General features: G+C 36.7%; 2 protein-coding genes across 9 annotated transcripts in view; one reads left to right on the forward strand and one right to left on the reverse strand.

Annotated features, from left to right (window-relative positions):
- Positions 1-8883, reverse strand: part of LOC105213090 (protein unc-79 homolog) — a 32340-nt gene extending 23457 nt beyond the window's left edge. For all 8 annotated transcript variants that reach the window (XM_011185639.3, XM_029040931.2, XM_029040929.2 and 5 more), the window contains exons 1-7: positions 8723-8883; positions 8328-8436; positions 1270-1389; positions 1017-1178; positions 770-940; positions 317-406; positions 65-250 (exon numbers count right to left, since the gene is read on the reverse strand). In XM_011185639.3, coding sequence (XP_011183941.2) covers positions 65-250; positions 317-406; positions 770-940; positions 1017-1178; positions 1270-1389; positions 8328-8382 — 784 coding nt within the window. In that variant the 5' untranslated portion in view covers positions 8383-8436; positions 8723-8883. The remainder of the gene's footprint in view (positions 1-64; positions 251-316; positions 407-769; positions 941-1016; positions 1179-1269; positions 1390-8327; positions 8437-8722) is intronic.
- A 1691-nt stretch (positions 8884-10574) lies between these two features.
- On the forward strand, positions 10575-11719 carry LOC105213084 (uncharacterized). The gene is made up of 2 exons (XM_011185629.3): positions 10575-11044; positions 11135-11719. Exons 1-2 carry the CDS (start codon positions 10723-10725, stop codon positions 11395-11397), a joined length of 585 nt encoding a protein of 194 aa, XP_011183931.1. The 5' UTR covers positions 10575-10722; the 3' UTR covers positions 11398-11719.
- Positions 11720-19172: the final 7453 nt, after the last annotated feature.

The following is a 19172-nucleotide window of genomic DNA, read 5'->3' on the forward strand; positions in this document are numbered from 1 at the left end:
GTGGAGTAGAAGAGTGGTAAACCCACTTTTATCACATCTTCGCTGTTAACTCAATTTAACGTACTTGTTAATTTCGACAACAATACTTTTCGATCGAAGAGGTTCGGATCGAAAGCAGGCCAATAATAGAATAGCAGTTTGGCTGCCGAGGAGCGTGACATAGAGGTGCCGTAGGCGATAACGCAAAGTATATCCTTGACAACATTGTGTTTAAGTGTCATCAGACATTCTAGTAGTTGACAGTGGTGTGCTGAAAAATTTCATAGTAAATGTTATCCACATATGTGTAAGCTGCGAGTATGATAACAGTACTTACCGGGATTATGAGAATATTGAAGAACCATCATAATGACCGAAGAGACTGCCTGACATGCCTGACATTCTTGTTCATCTGCGCTGCGTCGGGCTGCCGGATGTGGAAATGATTAAATTGAAATTCGATTTTGTATTCTAAAACTAAATATAAAATTAGTAATATTTCAGCATCATAGACATCCAAGGATGTTTTGTGGAATTTCATTTTTTCACCAATTAACTTCTAGATAGTTTCGTACAGATTCCGCGTCTTGCTATTGAAAGTAGAAACCTTTAAACTTTCCATTATAACCTAACTGTAGGCGATTATCTAAAAATCGGAGGTCCTTTTTTGGTATAATTTCACATATGGAACTTGAAGCTTTTGACAACTACTTTATAGCTTCTTTGAACATATGATTGGTTTTAGAAAGTTAAACTTTCTTTTTTTGTTAGTGAGTTCATACGTACTTACTTATAGTAAATGGTAGAATATAATAGCAGAGTGCATTAACGATATCTTGGTGTAGAGCTGGTGGTAGTACAGACATAGTAGAGCTGACCAGATAGGGTAAATTATCAATTAAATCCTTATCTAGAAAAGGTAGTATGCAGCAAAGACACTGCAACAGAGCCTTTCCAAACACTGTGAATTAGTGGAGAAATTAAAGTATTTTAATACCCATAACTAAAGTAATGCATAAGTCACTCTCTTCACTCACCGATTTGTCCATATTGTATGCACGGTGCCACATCAATTAGCATTGTTAGGGCATTATAGAGGTTACCGTATTCGAGATTTGGGTAGGCTGACATGCGTGTGGGATCCTCGGAGGGGTCGCGTATAAGTTCGTGTGGCGAGGTACGTACATCTTTGAGGACAGCTGTGTAGAAAGGATTTTTTTACAAATATATACATATGTATAAATTTCTTCAATATTGTTCGAGAAGTTACTGATATCTTGGGGAACTTACTTAGTAGGGTTTGTGAAAAGTATTTGATATTGTTAGCAATATCGACGCCAGAGGGCGTGGGTTGGGTATTTTGTAGCAGGCGTACATGCGAATCATGGAGACATCGCAATTTTGCTTGGACTAAAAACGAGAAAATATAGATTCTTTTAATTCTTTGTATATACATAAGTTAAAATAAATATTATTTTATTAGTAAATTTAATTCTTACAAAAACAGACAGACAAACAATATGCCGCAAAGTAAATTCGACAATAAGTCTAGAGAGGAAACTTTGAAGTTTAATTTAAGAATATATTGGATGAATGTTCTAATCAATGAAATGTTGAAAATTATTGCTTTCGTTATATAATGTGAATAAAGAAGGCAATTCCTTACAAGGGTTTTTAGGAGCTTTGACTTTCAGCGATTTCCTCAGCTATTATTCTTGACGCGATCTTACCATACTGGGCGAAAATAATTCTTGTGACAATATTCCTTTCGTCGGAATTAAGCCAGCTCGGGGCCTGTAGCAAATACTGTCAAGAGGCCCTTGGTTTACTATAGGTTCTCAAGTTAAGGTTATTAAATAATACAAAACTCTCACAAATATACTTTTTTGGCAATGCGCAAGGCAATTTCTACCTTTGGGAAATACGATTCTATTGAAATTTTTCTGTTTTCAGCAGTTCAGCAACTTGCACTCACTCGTCGCATAAGCTGTTCTCCAAATCAACATCGTAAGCATTGACCATACTTGAGTCGTTTTCCAAAGTCTGTTCTATTTGAAGGGATTTTAGCTGTCGAAATACTTCAAAAACACTAGTAATTTTATGATATACTTCACTACGTTTTGTTAAGGCTGGCAGCACGTTATCAATAATGACAATAAACACCTGAATTTCAAAACGTTGTCCAGGTGTTTAATTCTCAACAAAGTTGTGTAGTTTAGTAGAGCCGGTGAAATGGTCGTAATTTGTATTTTGTTTACTTCGCTTTGAATTTTGTTGCTGATAATCCCCACAGCCGGTCAAATCTTTGGCTTTTGTCTCAATATCTGGAAATGTGGAATGCATTTCCTGGACGTAAAAAGTATATAGGGCGTAGCATTCATTATGGTCTTGATTAGGCGACATCGTAGTATACTAGTCGTTAGCAAGCGTTTTAGATTTCTATTCCACTATTCCCGTTTCTAGCTTATACATCGTTGAAACTAGTCGTATGCTTTATTACACTCTGCTTTTTCGATGGCTTCGTAGCATCATATCGGGCTAGCCACCTAGTGTCCGAAAACCTTTTCGAAATCGGAATTTTTGAAGTAGAATCTTTCAATGCTTTCGTAAGAAGGTCTCATCGATAGGTAGAAACCAAAAATATATTATAGATGTTTTCAACAAAATCTAAGGAAAGTAACAGTGTAGGCAGTAGTCTACAGCTCACTTAGCAACCAACTTTAATTAATGTCCAAGACTGGTCCAGATGGTAAAACATAGCCCACTACCAAAATCAGTTGGTCAGCGATATATCTGGAGTAGAATTCAATGGAAATTAGTAGTATTTGTATCTCTTAATTTCGCAAAGAATTTGATTCATTTCTCACAAGTTTTTTTTGTTATGTCATTTTAAAAACTTGATTTCAGCCTTCAATTTTTACGATCAATTGATAGATGTTGGACCGCGGGTTCCCCCAGTCGGGGGCCGGTAGCAATTGCTACTCTTACTACGTGGCTAATCCGGCACGGTCTCAGTCTTACTTATTCTACACAATCCCGTTTTGAATTTTGTAGATAATCTTTCCCGGCATAATTTATTTATAGGAATAGAACAGAGCGAATTTCTTCGTTCAAAATTCCGACTTATAAATGGTCTTATAAGTCGTTAACTCGCCAGTAATTTTTACTGCACAAAAATGGTTTTGAGAAGTTTAAAGATCGCTATAATTGGTGTATGGCTCTCGATAGAAGCCACATATATTAAATACAAAAATCGAATTTTTCTAAAAACCGTGTTTTTCCCTAGAACGATCCGAATTTTTCAGCCTACCTTGTAAAGATGTTATCATTCATGGTAATGACTGCAAATGGTTATTTGTTTTGACAGAATATGGAATTCTGTCACTGCTAGTCGATTGCACATTCAAGTTCGAATAATTACGGTTTTTTTGGTAAAATCATATAATTTATATTAATTACTCCATCCACTTTATTTAATATGTTTTTAATTATTTTAAAACATAATAGAGTAATGAAGCATTGCCTGGAAAAGAAATTACAAATATTATAAACAAATCAGCTAATAATTACGAACTGGGGTAGATGCATGTGAAGTTTGTTGTTTAATTAGATCAAACTTAAACTTAATTATGACGATTAATTTCCCATTTTTCCAATTCCTTGAAACTGAACCACACAAGTAAACTGAAAGATATTGACTTGGGGTAATAAAAGGCGAGCTTAAGCAGATAGTCGCCAGTAGGAATTGGCAAAATGAAATTATTGTGTAGTGGTCTAAAGCGGTCGACGATAAATTCTCCCTATAGTAAAAGAAAAATAATAGTAATAATGATGTAAAAGTAAAAAAAATTATTATGAAATTGGCAATATATGTACTGTAGCTCACCTCATAAGGACAAGTATGATTCACATTCGTATAATTTTCTATCAATTTGTATAATATATTCAGATAGAGAGCTTCTTTCCTGTCTTTGAAGAAAGCGCAAACATCGAAGGTTCTATTGATCGAGAAAGTTTGATAGGTGTTATATTAGCGCAGAAGCTCTATGTGCACCTAAAAATATATAACTGCCTTTGTTGGTAAATTTTTCCACATTAATATCAATAAATATTAAAGAATTACACGCACAGTCCACTTATCCACACGCTGCAAGAACTGCAAGCGAACCGTTGCCTCGGTGACATCACGCTTCACGGCTTTCAACCGACAGACGTTGACGCGTATTAACTTTTCATTGGCAACTGGGCATTCCATTTTCGTCAATTTGAAAAAGGCAGCATGCTTTTATTGCGTATGTTTGTTTTATTTGTGTAAGAAGTTGTTGTTATATAAAGTTGCCACATTTCCAAATAATTTCAAACACTTACACATTCTCCGAAAAAAGCTAGTACAATTAGAATCCTTGTAAAGATGTTGCTGATCCTCACCATATTATCTAACTTCACGAATGCTTCGGATTTGCTTTTTTTTGTGTTGGAAAAGATAGTCTAGCACGGTTGACGCACTGATCCCAAGTGAAACACATATTGCTTTTCATTTGAATTACATAGGCCGCAAGTCATTAACGCTTCTAATACGATTTTAATCATTTTCGGATTTTAAAAGAGTAATTAAATGGACACAAGTAAAGCCAAATGAAGCATATGGTAAAGGGTGCTTGAAGCAGGTACATCACTTTTGTAGTGTGATAAGCATCAATTTCACACACATGTTCATATCACTTCCGATAATTAATTTTTATTTAGACTCGAGAGCTTCCAGCGATATACAATAGTTATTTTTATTTGCAAAACAAATTTTCAACAATTGTATGGACCTGATTAGTTTTGGAAATACAAAAGGCAGTAGCTGGATAGTATCGTGTTGTTGTTTTTGTGTTAAATAATTCGACGATGTGTGCAGCAGTCATGAATTATTTATCCATTATCCTGGTTATATTACTCCATGCAAAAGATGCCTAACTTTTTTTTACAATTGTAGGAGTACTTAGTATACAATGATTAAATACTAACAAAAATTCAATTCTAATAAGTAAAAAACAAGTAAGGAAGGGCTAAGTGCTGGTGTAACCGAACATTTTATTCTCTCGCAATTTATTTAATACATATTATTAATATAACAAACAATTTGACTCACATATTCGGCATATATATGGTACAAAGTCCATTGAAAGTTGGAAACGCTAATATTAGGAATATGGCAGTTAGGTGAAGTTATGACCCGATTTCACGTATTTTAGGCACGGAGACATATTATTAAAAGAAAGATATTCCCTCCGAATTCCTTGAAAATATCTGTGAGACTTACCCATAATTTCGGTAAAAAATAGAAGCCCAGAGGTTCTCATGTTCGATATATGGGGCTTTGAAAATTTATGGTCCGATTTCGACGATTTTTAGAAGGGAGATGTCACAATATAAATGTAGTATTTGTGCTAAGTTCTGTTCCAATGTCTTCACTAGTGCTTACTTTATATATTGTAAAGTAAACGGTTCAGATCGTTGTGGGCGTGGCAGTGGTCCGATTCAGCCCATATTCGAACTTAACCTTCTTATGGTGCCAAGGAATACGTGTTCCAAGTTTCATTAAGATATCTCAGTTTTTACTCAAGTTACAGCTTGCACGGACGGACAGACGGACGGACAGACAGACATCCGGCTTTGAATTTTAATCGTCAGCCTGATCACTTTGGATATAGAACCTACAAACAACCGTTATGTGGACAAAACTTCTGAAGGCCTCTTACGTTTCACTCGCTTTTCTCGTTCAGCAGTTTCGATGAATCTGGATACCTTTTCATTTAATTTACATGCTGACTAAGCCTCATTTCGTGAGGCTTTGCAAGCTTGATTATTTCGTTTACTATTGAATCCACACCAAGATCACGGTGAAGGTCAGCAGATCTAATATACCAAAGAGCATTAACTATACTTCAGGTACAAACTTATTTTGGAAGCGCTGAACGCAGGCAATACAGCTTTGACTTGAGCAAACCCTTAGTAGAGCTCCATAGGCCCAAATTGGCTTTACTACTTGATTATATATAAACAGCTTGTTTTCGATTGAAAGCGTGGATTTCCTACTGACTAGATGTTAAAACTTAGCAAATTTTAAATCAAGCTCACTATTTTTTTCTTCATTTAATAATAATTCATTTAAAAATGCCTAACTCCGAAATACAAATTCACAATGTCCATAAGACATTATGGTAAAATTTCCTCTATTTTACGTAAGGGTAAAAAACGTCTAGTGAAGTCTTCCAAAAGTTTCACTACCTGACTTGCTTATAATAGGAGATTCATTCAACTAGTTCAACACAAGAAATTCCTATCTCACATACTACATTACCAATGTAATTTAATTTTCTGTTGTTTGTTACATTCTAGGCGTATTTAGACCAAATGCTGATATCCTACCTAATGGCAATCTGAATCAGATTTGAAAAACATATGTATGTACATATATGACGTTGCTCTTGCTATGGGCAATTTTATCTTGAGAAAATTAGTATTGCTAATAGCTCATACAAGGGTATCCTTGCTATGCTTTTTACTAACAATATTTTTATGAGAGCACACTGCATTTAAATTTCATAGTTATTATCTTAAACATAATGCAGCACACTGCATTTAAATTTCATAGTTATTATCTTAAACATAACAGCTGCCTATCACTTCATTATTGGTTTCGTTATTAACTTGAAAATTTTCATAGAAAATTATTAAATGCACACGTGTACATTAGTTAATTGATCACCATTAGAAATAAGCTAAATAATACAAAATGCGGAGATGCGAAGAAATTGTTAAAAAATGAACTTATGGTATTACCAGTACCAATCGAAATTCTATTATACCATTTGCCAAGAATACAATCTATAAGACTTCTAATCATTTTATTTTCGGACGAGACTGGTAGTTTAACGACGAAAAATATCATAATCCTACCAAGGATATTGATGATAATTAACTAAATCAGGGTGCATTTGCCACCACCTAGCTGACAGTAGAGGATGCGTCATTATTTGGTCTAAGTTGTAGGAAATAAGTGTACTCCGAATTGTCCGTGGTATGGACATATGGATTTATGGTATATGAATTTTTGGACGAGAAACTCTTTGAATTCTTCGCCGCCGTTGACAAATAGAATTTTCGACTGACTGCGGTCTTTTCGGCCAGAAAATTCAACAATAACCTTTTTACTTCTTTCAAATGTCACTTTTGTAAATATTTATTTTGTGTTTTTCAATTCTTTGATAACTTTAAAGCTTAAAATGGAAATTCTTATAAAACACAGTTTGATTCATATTTGACTGGACCAATCCATCAATTCCTCGCGATAATAATATAAAGTCTAGTATAAAAAAAAATTATTATTTTTGCAGTACATTGAAGTTGTATTAAGCACAATTAGGAAGATTCCATTTATGTCAAATTTGCAAATTTTCTTTTAAGTACCTGTTGACATTATGATGAAAATTTCACAATGCCACTCTTATAGAAACACTCGATAATATAGGCAAAAAACTGGGACAGTTGATTTTTTAAAATTTACAAGTTTTTCACAGCAACATCATTCGCCATAGAAAGAAACAAGAAATAGTGACTTGGTGCCTGGTCTGGGCCATAAGGTGGTTGCAAAAGAACCTCGCAAGCAAGCTCCCGAAGCTTCTATCGAGTCCTAATCAGTATATGTGGCTTGTCGTTTTCTGATGGAGCACAACTCTTCTAATATTGGCTGATCGCTTCTTGGCAGTTTCTGTCTTCAGACTGTCCCATTGTTGACTGTACAGGTTCGAATTAAGTTTGGACATAGGAAAGTAGCTCAAAATAAATTATGCTCTGCCAAATCCACCAAACACATAGCAAAACCTTCCTGATCGTCAACCCTTGCTTGACCACTATTTCCGCCTTCTCACCACGACTCCACTTCGTCTGTTTTCGTTTGACAATTTCCGTTACTGAACCACTTTTCATCAACAGTAACCATCCATTTCAGAAAACTGTGTTTTTTGTTGGCCGATTAATCGCCATCGGACTCGGCCAAAAATTGGACATGGGTTGGACACCATATATATAGCTTTTGAAAACTACGCCATCCTAGAACCATCTTCAAGCAAAGCTAACATGTTTCTGTAAACCTTTTTAACATCTTAATGAACTATTCGAGCATTAAATTGGGATTTTATATATACATATGTACATAAAAATATCATATAAAATCTGTTTTGCTCCGAACAGTCCACAGAAACCCATATTCTTACTATTTACATATGTATGCATATATTTATGAATATTTAGAATAATTTAATAATTTATTTGGTCAAATTAATATTTCTTTAACTTACAAGCAGCTGCGCGAGTGCCCATATTGACAAGCTGATTTTTGAAGGTATCAGACATTATATCAGGCAAATCCTTCCCATCGCCAAAGCCGCTCCCAAAGCAGTTGGCATTCTGTAAAGTAGCGAAAAGCAAGCACTTAAATAGTAATTCTATTAGAAATACATTTATTATTATTAATTATTAGATCTTATACTTTTTATCATATAATTTTAATTATTATATTGGTATTTCTTAAAATTTTCACAAACTCCAGCACTTATATAACAGCTACGCCCTACTTTCATGTGATGCTGCAGAGTATCATGCTTGATATACACAGTTATCACACGTTATTAAATAATTGTTTTATTGCTCACAATAAAATACACATTTTTCTTGAAAATACACATGAACTTACCTCAAAATTTGTTAATTTTTTTAATAAATTTGCAATTTTTCACAAGATTATCGGACACACGCACTGCAGCTACCAAAATCTCCACCTAAAGTGTTCGCAAGTGAAAATTTTTGCGTGTATGTATCCACCAGCGCGACAGTTATCTATACGTTGAAAGTGTTGGCAGCGCAGAGCCGTGTAACTAAACTGCTCCGTAGAACAACGGACTGAGGGGTCGCTTTGCAGTCAGATGCAATACCCAAACCCGCTATACACTACACTGATAAGCTTTTTGACATTTTCGTAAAATCAATAAATGCCTTCGCCTTTGCGCGACCTCTCTTCGCCACTTCGTGAGCAGCTGTTGGCGACAGGACATGCGCTCTTGTGTTGACCGCTGCTTTATTTACCATCACATTTGCCGCGTGTAAACAAAACAAACGGAATGACTTGAAGCCACAAGTGTTTGTTACTGTAAATATTTACATTTGCCGCTATGCATTTGTTTTGGTGTTATCGTCATTGAGACAGCTGTCGGTACACTGCGCCGTCTCAGTACTTTGTTTACAAACATTATCAGCTGTTTGAACTTTATCAATGCATTCATGTGTGGGTGTGGCCTGAATTTTATTTTGAGACGTTTAGGGGGTTGTAGTCACGCAAGTGCTCAACAGGTTGTGGCCGCGTTCCTGCGCATTGCAATTTCATTTCAATTTTTTGCCGGTTTCTTATTCTTACGTCAGCAGTTGACGTTTTGGTCTGACCTTCATTACACCCAGCGCGCATTAATAATAGTGCATCTAGATCACTTAAAATATGCAATACAAGTAGTAGACGTACTAAACCTACGAGTTTTTTTCGATTTCTCATAAAAATCCATCAACCAATTACATCAGTGCATCAACACATTAAAGGACTGTACTATCAAGATGCTTACAGCAAAATTTCATCGATTTTAGTTACGTTCCATAGCACGAAAAGGAGCTGCTGCTATGTTTGAATTTGGTATCCCTGCAAAACTAATACGGTTGTGAAAACTGATGTTGAGCAATACCAAAACGTCAGTCAGGATCGGAGGTATCAGACAGGGTGACTCACTAACGTGCGACTTCTTCAATCTATTGCTGGCGAAAATAATACGAGCTGCAGAGCTAAATAGAGAAGGTACAATATTTTCTATAAGAGTATACAGCCGCAAGCGTACGCCGATGATATTGATGTAATTGGCCGCAACAACCGCGCTATTAGTTCTGTTTTCTTCCGTCTAGATAAGGAAGTGAAGCGAAAGGGCTGGTGGTAAATGAGGGTAAGGCGAAATATCTCCTGTCATCAAACAAACGGTCAGCGCATTCGCGTCTTGGCTCCCTCGTCAAGCTTGACAGTCATAACTTTGAAGTAGTTCAGCGAATGAAAAGACAGCGGCTACGCTAGGTAAGTCATGTTGTCCAAATGGTTGGAAGCACTAAAGCTTTGAAAGTTTTCGATGCAGTATCCGCTGATGGAAGCCGAGGAAGAGGGAAGCCTCCACTCCGCTGGAAAGACCAGCAGACCAGAAAAGGACGTGGCTGCACTTAGTATCACCAATCGGCGCCGAACAGCGAAAAGGAAAAACTAATGGCGCGACTATAAGCGCATAATTGGTGACTACGCCAGTAAAAAAGCAGAAAAGGATCGAAAATTTCGCTAAGCTTGTTCAATGCTATAATTAAACTGATTTGACAGCGGTAAATGCTAAATAAGAAATTTCGTATAATTTTCACTGGCATACATCTTCGTTCAGAGCGTTAACCAAAGTGTTTTCATTACGCCTTTTTTAACCACAACAATTTTTCTGCTTATTACTTAACCGCTTTTTTCTTCAAATGACTGCACATATATTTTTGAAATATCTGTCTGTTTTTGTGTATGAAGATTGATTTTAAAATTTTCCCAAAAAAACTCATAAATCGTCGTTTATTCTTGAAATTTTATTTTCAAATATTAACAACAATAAAAACAAAAGTAACCACAAACAAAAAAGAATGTCGCAAAGCATATCTGCAGCACCGCCAATGCACGACATACCGTTGTCCGGTGCCGAAGAACGTGGCGACGCGACATGCGAAGCAGACAAAGCGAACAACTCGAAGGCCAATTCGTTAAAGCGTTTCTTCAAATTGACACATCGACGACATAACGGTGGCGAAGAGATGCCAACAGGTTCGTGTGATGTGCTGCCCGAAGATGGTGGTGAGCCAAAAGACGAACTTGGCAAGGAGGAAGCAGACAAAGATGGTGACTTGGATAAGCCAAAGGAGCATGCGAGACGCTTTAATTTGCGCCTAGGCAGCGTTACGCGCATCGGTGTGTTTATTATGATTACAACGACCATATGACTATATAATCAATTAACTGTTTATCTTTTCTTCCTTTCGTTTTCAATTGGGCTTGTAGCGGAACACGCTAATACCGCCAACTTCATGCACAACGCACCGAGTCGACATTCGTTGAAGAACTCGATCTCCAGCTATTGGCATACGGTATTCCGACGTGCAAGTAAGAAAGCTGCTAAGCAAAAGTCTGGCCAGAACGATGACGATGACGAGGGTTGTGATGATGTGGAAGAGGAGACCAACGATACGGAATTGGATGAAGAGTTGCACACACTACCGATCTCAGATGATACCATCGAGCAGGTGACACAAGCAAACAAGTAAAAGAGAGCATTTAAACAACATAATGAAGGAAGCGAGGAAGGATATAAGATGCTTACGCAAGCAGTTGAAAAATTCGTGGCGTATAAACTCAACTGGTGGTAGTGTGGCGACTTAGAAACTCTCGGTTTATGCAAAAATCTTTGTGTGCATTTTTATTGTTTTCAACATTTTATTTAGACCCAATGTCACAATGCGATTTTATGCTATTTGCGGCAAATTTATTTTGTTTGGAAAATTTGTCATTAACACACATTTTAAACAAAGGAAACATCTTTTCATTGCATATTTTAAGGAGTGCATGTGAATTGAAGAATAACTGATATATATTTGACATGTTTTTTCACGTCCCACTTGGTAATTGAAACGCCTTTAATAACAATCAAAGTTCAAGGTTCAGTTAAACCAGCCGGAAAAGAAGACATTTGCAGCCGTTAGCCACAAGCACCGGCTAGGGTGTCGCTTGCATTGCAACCCTCCATAGCAGGCTAGTGGTGGTGTGCGCTGTTGGTAGACTCCTTTAGTTCCATATTTCATGGCTAACTCTGTACGCTTATCCCTGCTAACCATTTACTAATCCGATAATACCTTGTACACTGATACAAACACACATACGAGCTCACGCGTGCCTTTGAAGGTCAAAGTTACAGGTAACCAATATCCCGTATTTTGCAGAAATTTGGCACACTCGCCAATATGGAACTTTTCGGCTGAATGGCAGTGCGGCGTTTGCAACCACAGTTTCACCTTCCGTTTATGTACTCACCACCACCCATTTACCGTTATTTGTGATTTTTTGGTGTTGAAATTCCGTCTGGATCGCAATGAATCCATAGCAATGCCGTCGTTACTTTCTGGGCATTCAAGTTATTTGTGATTTAAACATATAAATTTGAATCAAATTTAACATATCCATGCGTAATTCTGGTATATGTTTAAACGTTTGTTAAATAGCTGTAATCAATATTGGAATTTTATATTTTTGTACTTTTCCAATAATTATGTATATACAGCATACATATGTATGTACATCATGTATCGAGTATATGTATTCATATTTAGAGCTATATATATTTAGTCCACACGCAAATTACGTCAAAAGTGTGGCACTATTATAGCCCTCATCAATGATTTGAGGTTAATAACTTTGTTGTGGCAACTCAATAAGGTTATTCCCTTCTAGTTTTTGCACATCTCTCCTTTGGGAGATAAATGATGATAACTTCTTTTAATTCTTGAGTGAACACTTTGGATATCCATAGTAATCGTTTAATGAAGGGCAGGTCACTTTCCACTTGGTCTTTCCATCGGAGTGGAGGTTGTCCTGAACTGTACTGAATCGAACATTTTCAAAGCTGGAGTGTTTTCATCCATTCGTAAAACATGACTTAACCAGCGTAGCCGCTGTATTTTTATTCGCTGAACTACATACATATGTCAATGTCGTCGTATAAATCGTACAGCTCATCGTTCCATCGTCTGCGGTATTCGTCGTTGCCAATGTTCTGAGGACCATAAATCTTGCGCAAAACCTTTCTCTCGAAAACCCCAAGACCCGTCTTATTAGAGAGTTTGACTTTGGTTCGTCGAGAGAGCACTTCTACAATTCAATTGCCTACAACTTCAATGTTATGACTGTCAACAGCGACATGGTAGCCTAGACGCGAGTGCGCTGACTGTTTGTTTGATGACAGGAGATATTTCGTCTTGTCCTCATTCACCACCAGACCCATACGCTTCGCTTCCTAATCAAGTCTGGAAAAAGCAGAACAAACGGCGCGGTTGTTGTTTCCGATGATATCAATACCATCGGCGTACGCCAGCAGCTGTACACTCTTATAGAAGATTGTACCTTCTCTATTTACCTCTGCCGCTCATATTATTTTTTCCAGCAATATATTTAAGAAGTCGCACGATAGTGAGTCACCCTGTCTGAAGCCTCGTTTGGTATCGAACGGCTCGGAGAGATCCTTCCCGATCCTGACGGAGCTTTTGGTATTGCTCAACGTCAGCTTACACAGCCGTATTAGTTTTGCGGGGATACCAAATTCAGACATCGCGGCATAAAGGCAGCTCCTTTTCGTGCTATCGAAGGCTGCTTTAAAATCGATGAAGAGGTGGTGAGAGTCGATTCTTCCCTCTCAGCTCTTTTCCAAGATTTGGCGCATGGTGAATATCTGGTCCATGGTGGATTTTCCAGGTCTAAAGTCACACTGATAAGATCCAATCAGTTCGTTGACGATGGGCTTTACTCTTTAACACAATACGCTCGACAGAACCTTATATGCGATATTGAGGAGACTTATACCATGGCAGTAGATTGTGGGGTCTCCTTTTTTATGGATTGGGTAGAGCACACTGAGATTCCAATCGTCAGGCATGCTTTCTTCCATCGGCCCCCGCCGCTTTGTTGTTCTTCAAGCGGGCAATTGCTATTCGAATTTCTTCATGGTCGGGTAATGGAACATCTATTTCATCGTCATCGATTGGGGAATCAGGTTCGCCATCTCTTGGCGTTGTACTTTCACTGCCGTTCAGCAGGCCGGAGAAGTGTTCCCTCCATAACCCCAGTATGCTCTGGACATCTGTTACCAGATTACCTCCTCGGTCACTACATGATAATGCTCCGGTCTTGAAACCTTTTGTAAATCGCCTCATCTTTTCTCAGGGATCTCAGTGCTTGTGACCAATTTTTTACCGAAAATATAGGTAAATCTCTCACAGATATTATAAAGAAATTCACAGGAAATGTTTTCCTTATAATAGTGTGCCTCTTTGCCGAAACGGTTAAAATCGAGTCAATTCTTCCTCTAGCCCCATATACCTCATATACAAAGTTCCGGTGGAACTGATATATATCGGCTATTATGTAAGATAAGCAATTGAATTGAATATATAATCTTGTATATAGTGTAGCATGGTGACGAAAATGAGTGAAAACGTCCAGGAATTACACCTGCTTCCATATACTATAAATAATGATTTTCGCTATTCGGTATTCCTTACTTCTTCATAATCCCTTAATTCAAGAGCTTTCGACAATGTGTTCTGGAGCACTACACGTTCATTGTCACAAGTCGATTAACTTCAAATTAACTACACTGTACGGACCGTAAGAAACGCAGTGTTTTCTAGTGCCTCAGTTATATTTCCGACAGTAATAGTATTTTCAAGCTCTTTCCCTGTAATGGAGTGGTGTGTATCCCGAAAATGTTGCTTACTTATTGTCTTTACAATTTCCTTTTATTTCGGAATAGAAACCTGGAAATTTAGCATTAACATTAAAAGAGATATCTCTGCTCCTCTGAAATTATGTACTTTAGTTGAGAATATAATTCCTAATGATTCTAACATCAACATAATTGCTTTAGAAACTTCACGTTTTCAAACATATGTACATTTCATCACAGATATCTTTAATTCGATCTTCAAACCAAAAATTAAAAATCCGTTATTGTTCTTAAATTTATGCTAATTTTCTCATATAACTCGTACTCGTTCCATGCAACACCGCAGCCACAGTTTGTCAACATTTATCGTACTTAATGTGTGGTTGCTTATTTCATTTGTTGTTGTTGTTATATGTGTATAAATACTGAAATTGGCAACAACGAAGCCACTCTCAGTCCTGCTGCCGGCACACCAACAAATTTTAAATGTGTCTACTTCGTTTGAAGTTCTTTGCCAAAGGGTTATTTTGCGGTGGTAAGTGAGCAGAGAAAAAAATAACATCAAACATAGCATATATACACGTATGTGTGGACATAAATATTTGTTTCAAAGCCGCTATCAGCAGACGAATGCCAGTAACAGTGCGCAACGTGTAACAATAGCCAAAAGTACATATTCAATGCCACACATTCGTTCTCCGGCAATTGTTGCTATGCCATTGTTCTAGCACTGAGGTGTTCGTAATATGTAGTTTTTATGTTTGTTGTTGTTTTACATTGTCAGCAATTTACGCTAATACCCTTCAACATACTCCACTCTGTCGGTGATGCTGTTGTCATCACAACCCTACAGTTAAACCGAGAAATTCTGAAGTAATGAAACACTAAATCATTGGGTTACTTAAATATGAAATTTTAAACTTAAACTTTCCACCTAAAAATTCATAATATGATTCTAGCAGATTTAATGAATCATCCGTAGACTAAATGCGCCGGATTTAATAGTATAAAAAATATGTAACTTAATTGTAAAGGCACTCTTGGGGGAGGCTTTAAAAGTCTGCAGAAATTTTATGATAATAATTTTCGCTAAATAATCTCGGAGATTCTATATTTCACATCACGCCAAAATCGGTACCAGATAAACCCTCTCTATTATAATAATGGATTCCACTTCATCTGGGATCTAATTTTTTCAATAGCCTTTTTTTGACAGATCACGCATGAGTCAAGCTGTGTTGTTATTTTTGTTCAGTATTGCTTGTTTACATGATAAAATGTAAAGACTTACACCTGAACAAAGTTTACAGAGTGTTTAACTTCATTACAAAAATTCACATTCTGTAAAAAATGTATTTCGTCCTCTTCGCTTAACGTATGGTCAACATAATCGGTCTCCTGAGCGTTGTATTCGCAACAGCATCACCTATTTTGAGACCCAGCATTCATTATTGGACCGATATTCGACGGAATAGACCCCGTCCAGCCCACAGTGAAGAAAATATAGCAGCCGTAGATGAGAGTGTACACGAAAACCGTCTAGAGTCGATACGGCACAATTCACAACAACGCGGACAAACGTATGGAACGACTTGGCGCATTTTATCGGCAAGTACACATGCAAAATTGCCGCATTTGAGACGAAGAGCAACCTGAAGAGATTCAAGGTCGGTCATATCATCCAGACTTTTTCTGTGGGATGTTGGAGCAAAAAAAAAAAACATCACTCTTGTTATTCGCCAATTACCAGTCGAAATGCTCGAACAAGTCATTGAAAATTCTTTTTTAAAAAAAATAAATGCCAAATAATGTTCTTTCGAATGATAATAAAATTAAATTGGAATGTTTTGTGTTTTTTTCTGATCAGATTGATCAGCCTGTAGTTCAGGTGCGTCTAATTTATGTAAGGAAAGTATTACAAAAGATATATTAATTGTTCTTCTAAAAAATATATATTATTTAACTGCATAATTTTTAACTGGTACAAATAAGGTGTCGAATTCATGGCTTCAGTAACTAATTGCCAAATTTTCTTAAAACGCTGTTTTCTGTTGGATTAAAGTAATGCACACTTAATCATATGTATGTATGTGTTGGATATGAGTGTGCGTTTAAATTTTTAAAATCCGGTGGCAATGTGAACGTCCGTCTACCGACTCCAAGCCACAGCTACAAACATACGTTGCACCCATAGCTCTTGGCCCATTCAGCTGCAATTTAGACTCGCTGCCGCACCGTTGCACTTCCGTTTGCTGTCACTGCCAGTGTCAAGCTTATTGTTTTGTGGTTGCACTTGCTGTTGTTGTTGTTGGTGCTGATTGCATACTCAACTAGCGTTGTTGTTCTTGTGGCAGCTGCCGCCGGCGTTGTTTATTCGCATGTTTGTTTGTTTGCTGGCAATTACTTGGCGATTACGGCAAATTGCCGCGTGCGAAGCATATAAAATTCACACTTTTGCAAAAGCCATGGTGGTGGTGGTGGTGGCGAAAAGTGGCTAACAGGAAAGAAAATACAACAACAACATTGACAACCGCCAGCGTTTACACCCTCACTTCTATGTTTTCATATCAATTTTCAACGAATTCTTTGGCCTTTGTTGTCAACACTAAATTCCGTCTCGCTCTCTTTATCACATCCACTGCTGTTGTTGTTGTTGCTTGAAGTTTTTATTGTTTGTTGTTAATATCTCGCATTTGCACTTTATTATATTTCGTATTTGCATTGTGTTGCATAAACATTCTATTTCTCACCTCTTGCGACCGGAATCTGTTGACTCGTGTGTGCCGCCCGGTGCTCTCCGCTCCTCCAATGCATCGTCGCATTGTTCACTCGCATTCTACTCATTTATTTACCTTCACATCACTTCAGCTCTTTTGTAGCGATGATTTATTTGAAATATCTGTTGGTGAAAAGGTATTTATCAACGCTCTATTGAATTTTCACGTGGCCAAAGGATTTACTAAGCAGCGCAAAAACTTTACAACAAAAATCTTAAAACAACATATTAAAGCAATATGTTGCTCTTGCGTTGCACGGTAGTGAACATTTTAAGTTTTTATATCAAAAATCTTCTAGAATCTTCCAATAGTTATTCAGTGCCAAGTTTATGCAACTTAAGAATTTTAGTCTATCAGTCTGATCGACTGTCATTATCATAACAGAAATTAGATTGATAAGTCCCCATAGCTTAGAGAGCTTATCTCATCACAATATTGTGAGAAGTTTACCAAAGATCTGTTAAAGTAGGCTAAGTTGGTAGCCTTAAGTGAAGTTTGTCCCGTTTCCGTAACCTATATGATCCCATAATCGCCAGTATATTCAGCTAGAATATGACTATTTGGGGGAATTTAGAACTAATTTTTATTGAGCTGTTATATATATTTTATTATCCAGAAACCAATTAACTAAGCTCATTTCTTCCTTTTCCAAAGTCAAAATGTGTTATTTTGATTCGCCGAAATAGGCGCTTACAACTTTACTCAGTAATCAGTAGAATACTGATTATAAGTTAGATCTCTGTGGTACTGTCCATTACTGAGGCTAGTTCTAGGTCTGCTAAATTTGTTTACACCTTAAATGCATGGCAAGGTGCAATGGAATTCATTGATTTTTAAACAAGTTCAGTGGAAGGTTGACTTAATCATTTTAAAACCAATAGGTATTTTCAACAATTATAAATTCGTAAACAAAATTTGTAATAATTTGTCTTCAATAAATAAATTGCCTATTGACCACTGTTCCAAGCTGTAGTTCAGTGGCATTCTGTGAATCTCTCCTAATCCTCTACGCTGTCAATCATCAAATGTTTGTGTAGTAGCTGTTGCATTGTAGCTGTTGCATTGTAGCTTTTGTATTGCATATTTTCAAAGTTAGTTCTGCTTAGTTTCCCAGACTTACTGATATTCTTGTTGACGTTTACAAATATTGATTTGCGCTTAGGTGCCGCATTTCACAGCACGTCTGCATACTAGTTTGCTTTGTAAATATTTTAAAACGCATGCTTTGAGGTATGACAAATATTTTCTAATTGTAGTTCTGTTGGACTTTGTCTCAGTTTTTTCAATACCATTTTATTTAATCTTACTTGTTGTACGGATCGAGTACCGCCGAACGTGACAACAGCTTTATCATGCTCAATATTTCAAGCAGATATAACCCACACGATTTAGCAAGATGCGTACTGTTTCAGTCTTCTCGCGAACCAACAATCAAATCTGGACTTTTCTCACGTTTTTCTCTCGCAACCCTTTGATTTCACTGATTTGACCTCCCAAAACAAAATTTTAAACAACGACCGATATTGCTCTATTTCAATTTTATAATATCCTTGGACTTATCAGCTTTCACACCCGGTCAAAACAAAAGTACCGATTCAACTGATTTTTACAGTATCCACGTAGCAGCACACAGTTAAGCGGATGGTGTGTATAAATACTTATCGGACCTTTTCGTATGTACATACAGTATGTCAAAAAAGTGTTTTTTTATTATATATATATTTATTTTATATAAATATTTTTTTTTATTATATATATATATTATTTTTTATTATATATGTATATATAACCCTATTTAAATGACCCGTGCTATTTCGAATACATGTACTTG

Source organism: Zeugodacus cucurbitae, chromosome 2, assembly GCF_028554725.1.
Source record: "Zeugodacus cucurbitae isolate PBARC_wt_2022May chromosome 2, idZeuCucr1.2, whole genome shotgun sequence".
Classification (NCBI taxonomy): domain Eukaryota; kingdom Metazoa; phylum Arthropoda; class Insecta; order Diptera; family Tephritidae; genus Zeugodacus; species Zeugodacus cucurbitae.

Excerpts from the sequence above, each read along its gene's own strand:
- LOC105213084 (XM_011185629.3), top strand. The coding sequence starts at position 10,723 with ATGTCGCAAAGCATATCTGCAGCACCGCCAATGCACGACATACCGTTG. Across the intron at positions 11,045-11,134 it reads AGGCAGCGTTACGCGCATCG|CGGAACACGCTAATACCGCC; the intron begins GTGTGTTTATTA and ends TTGGGCTTGTAG.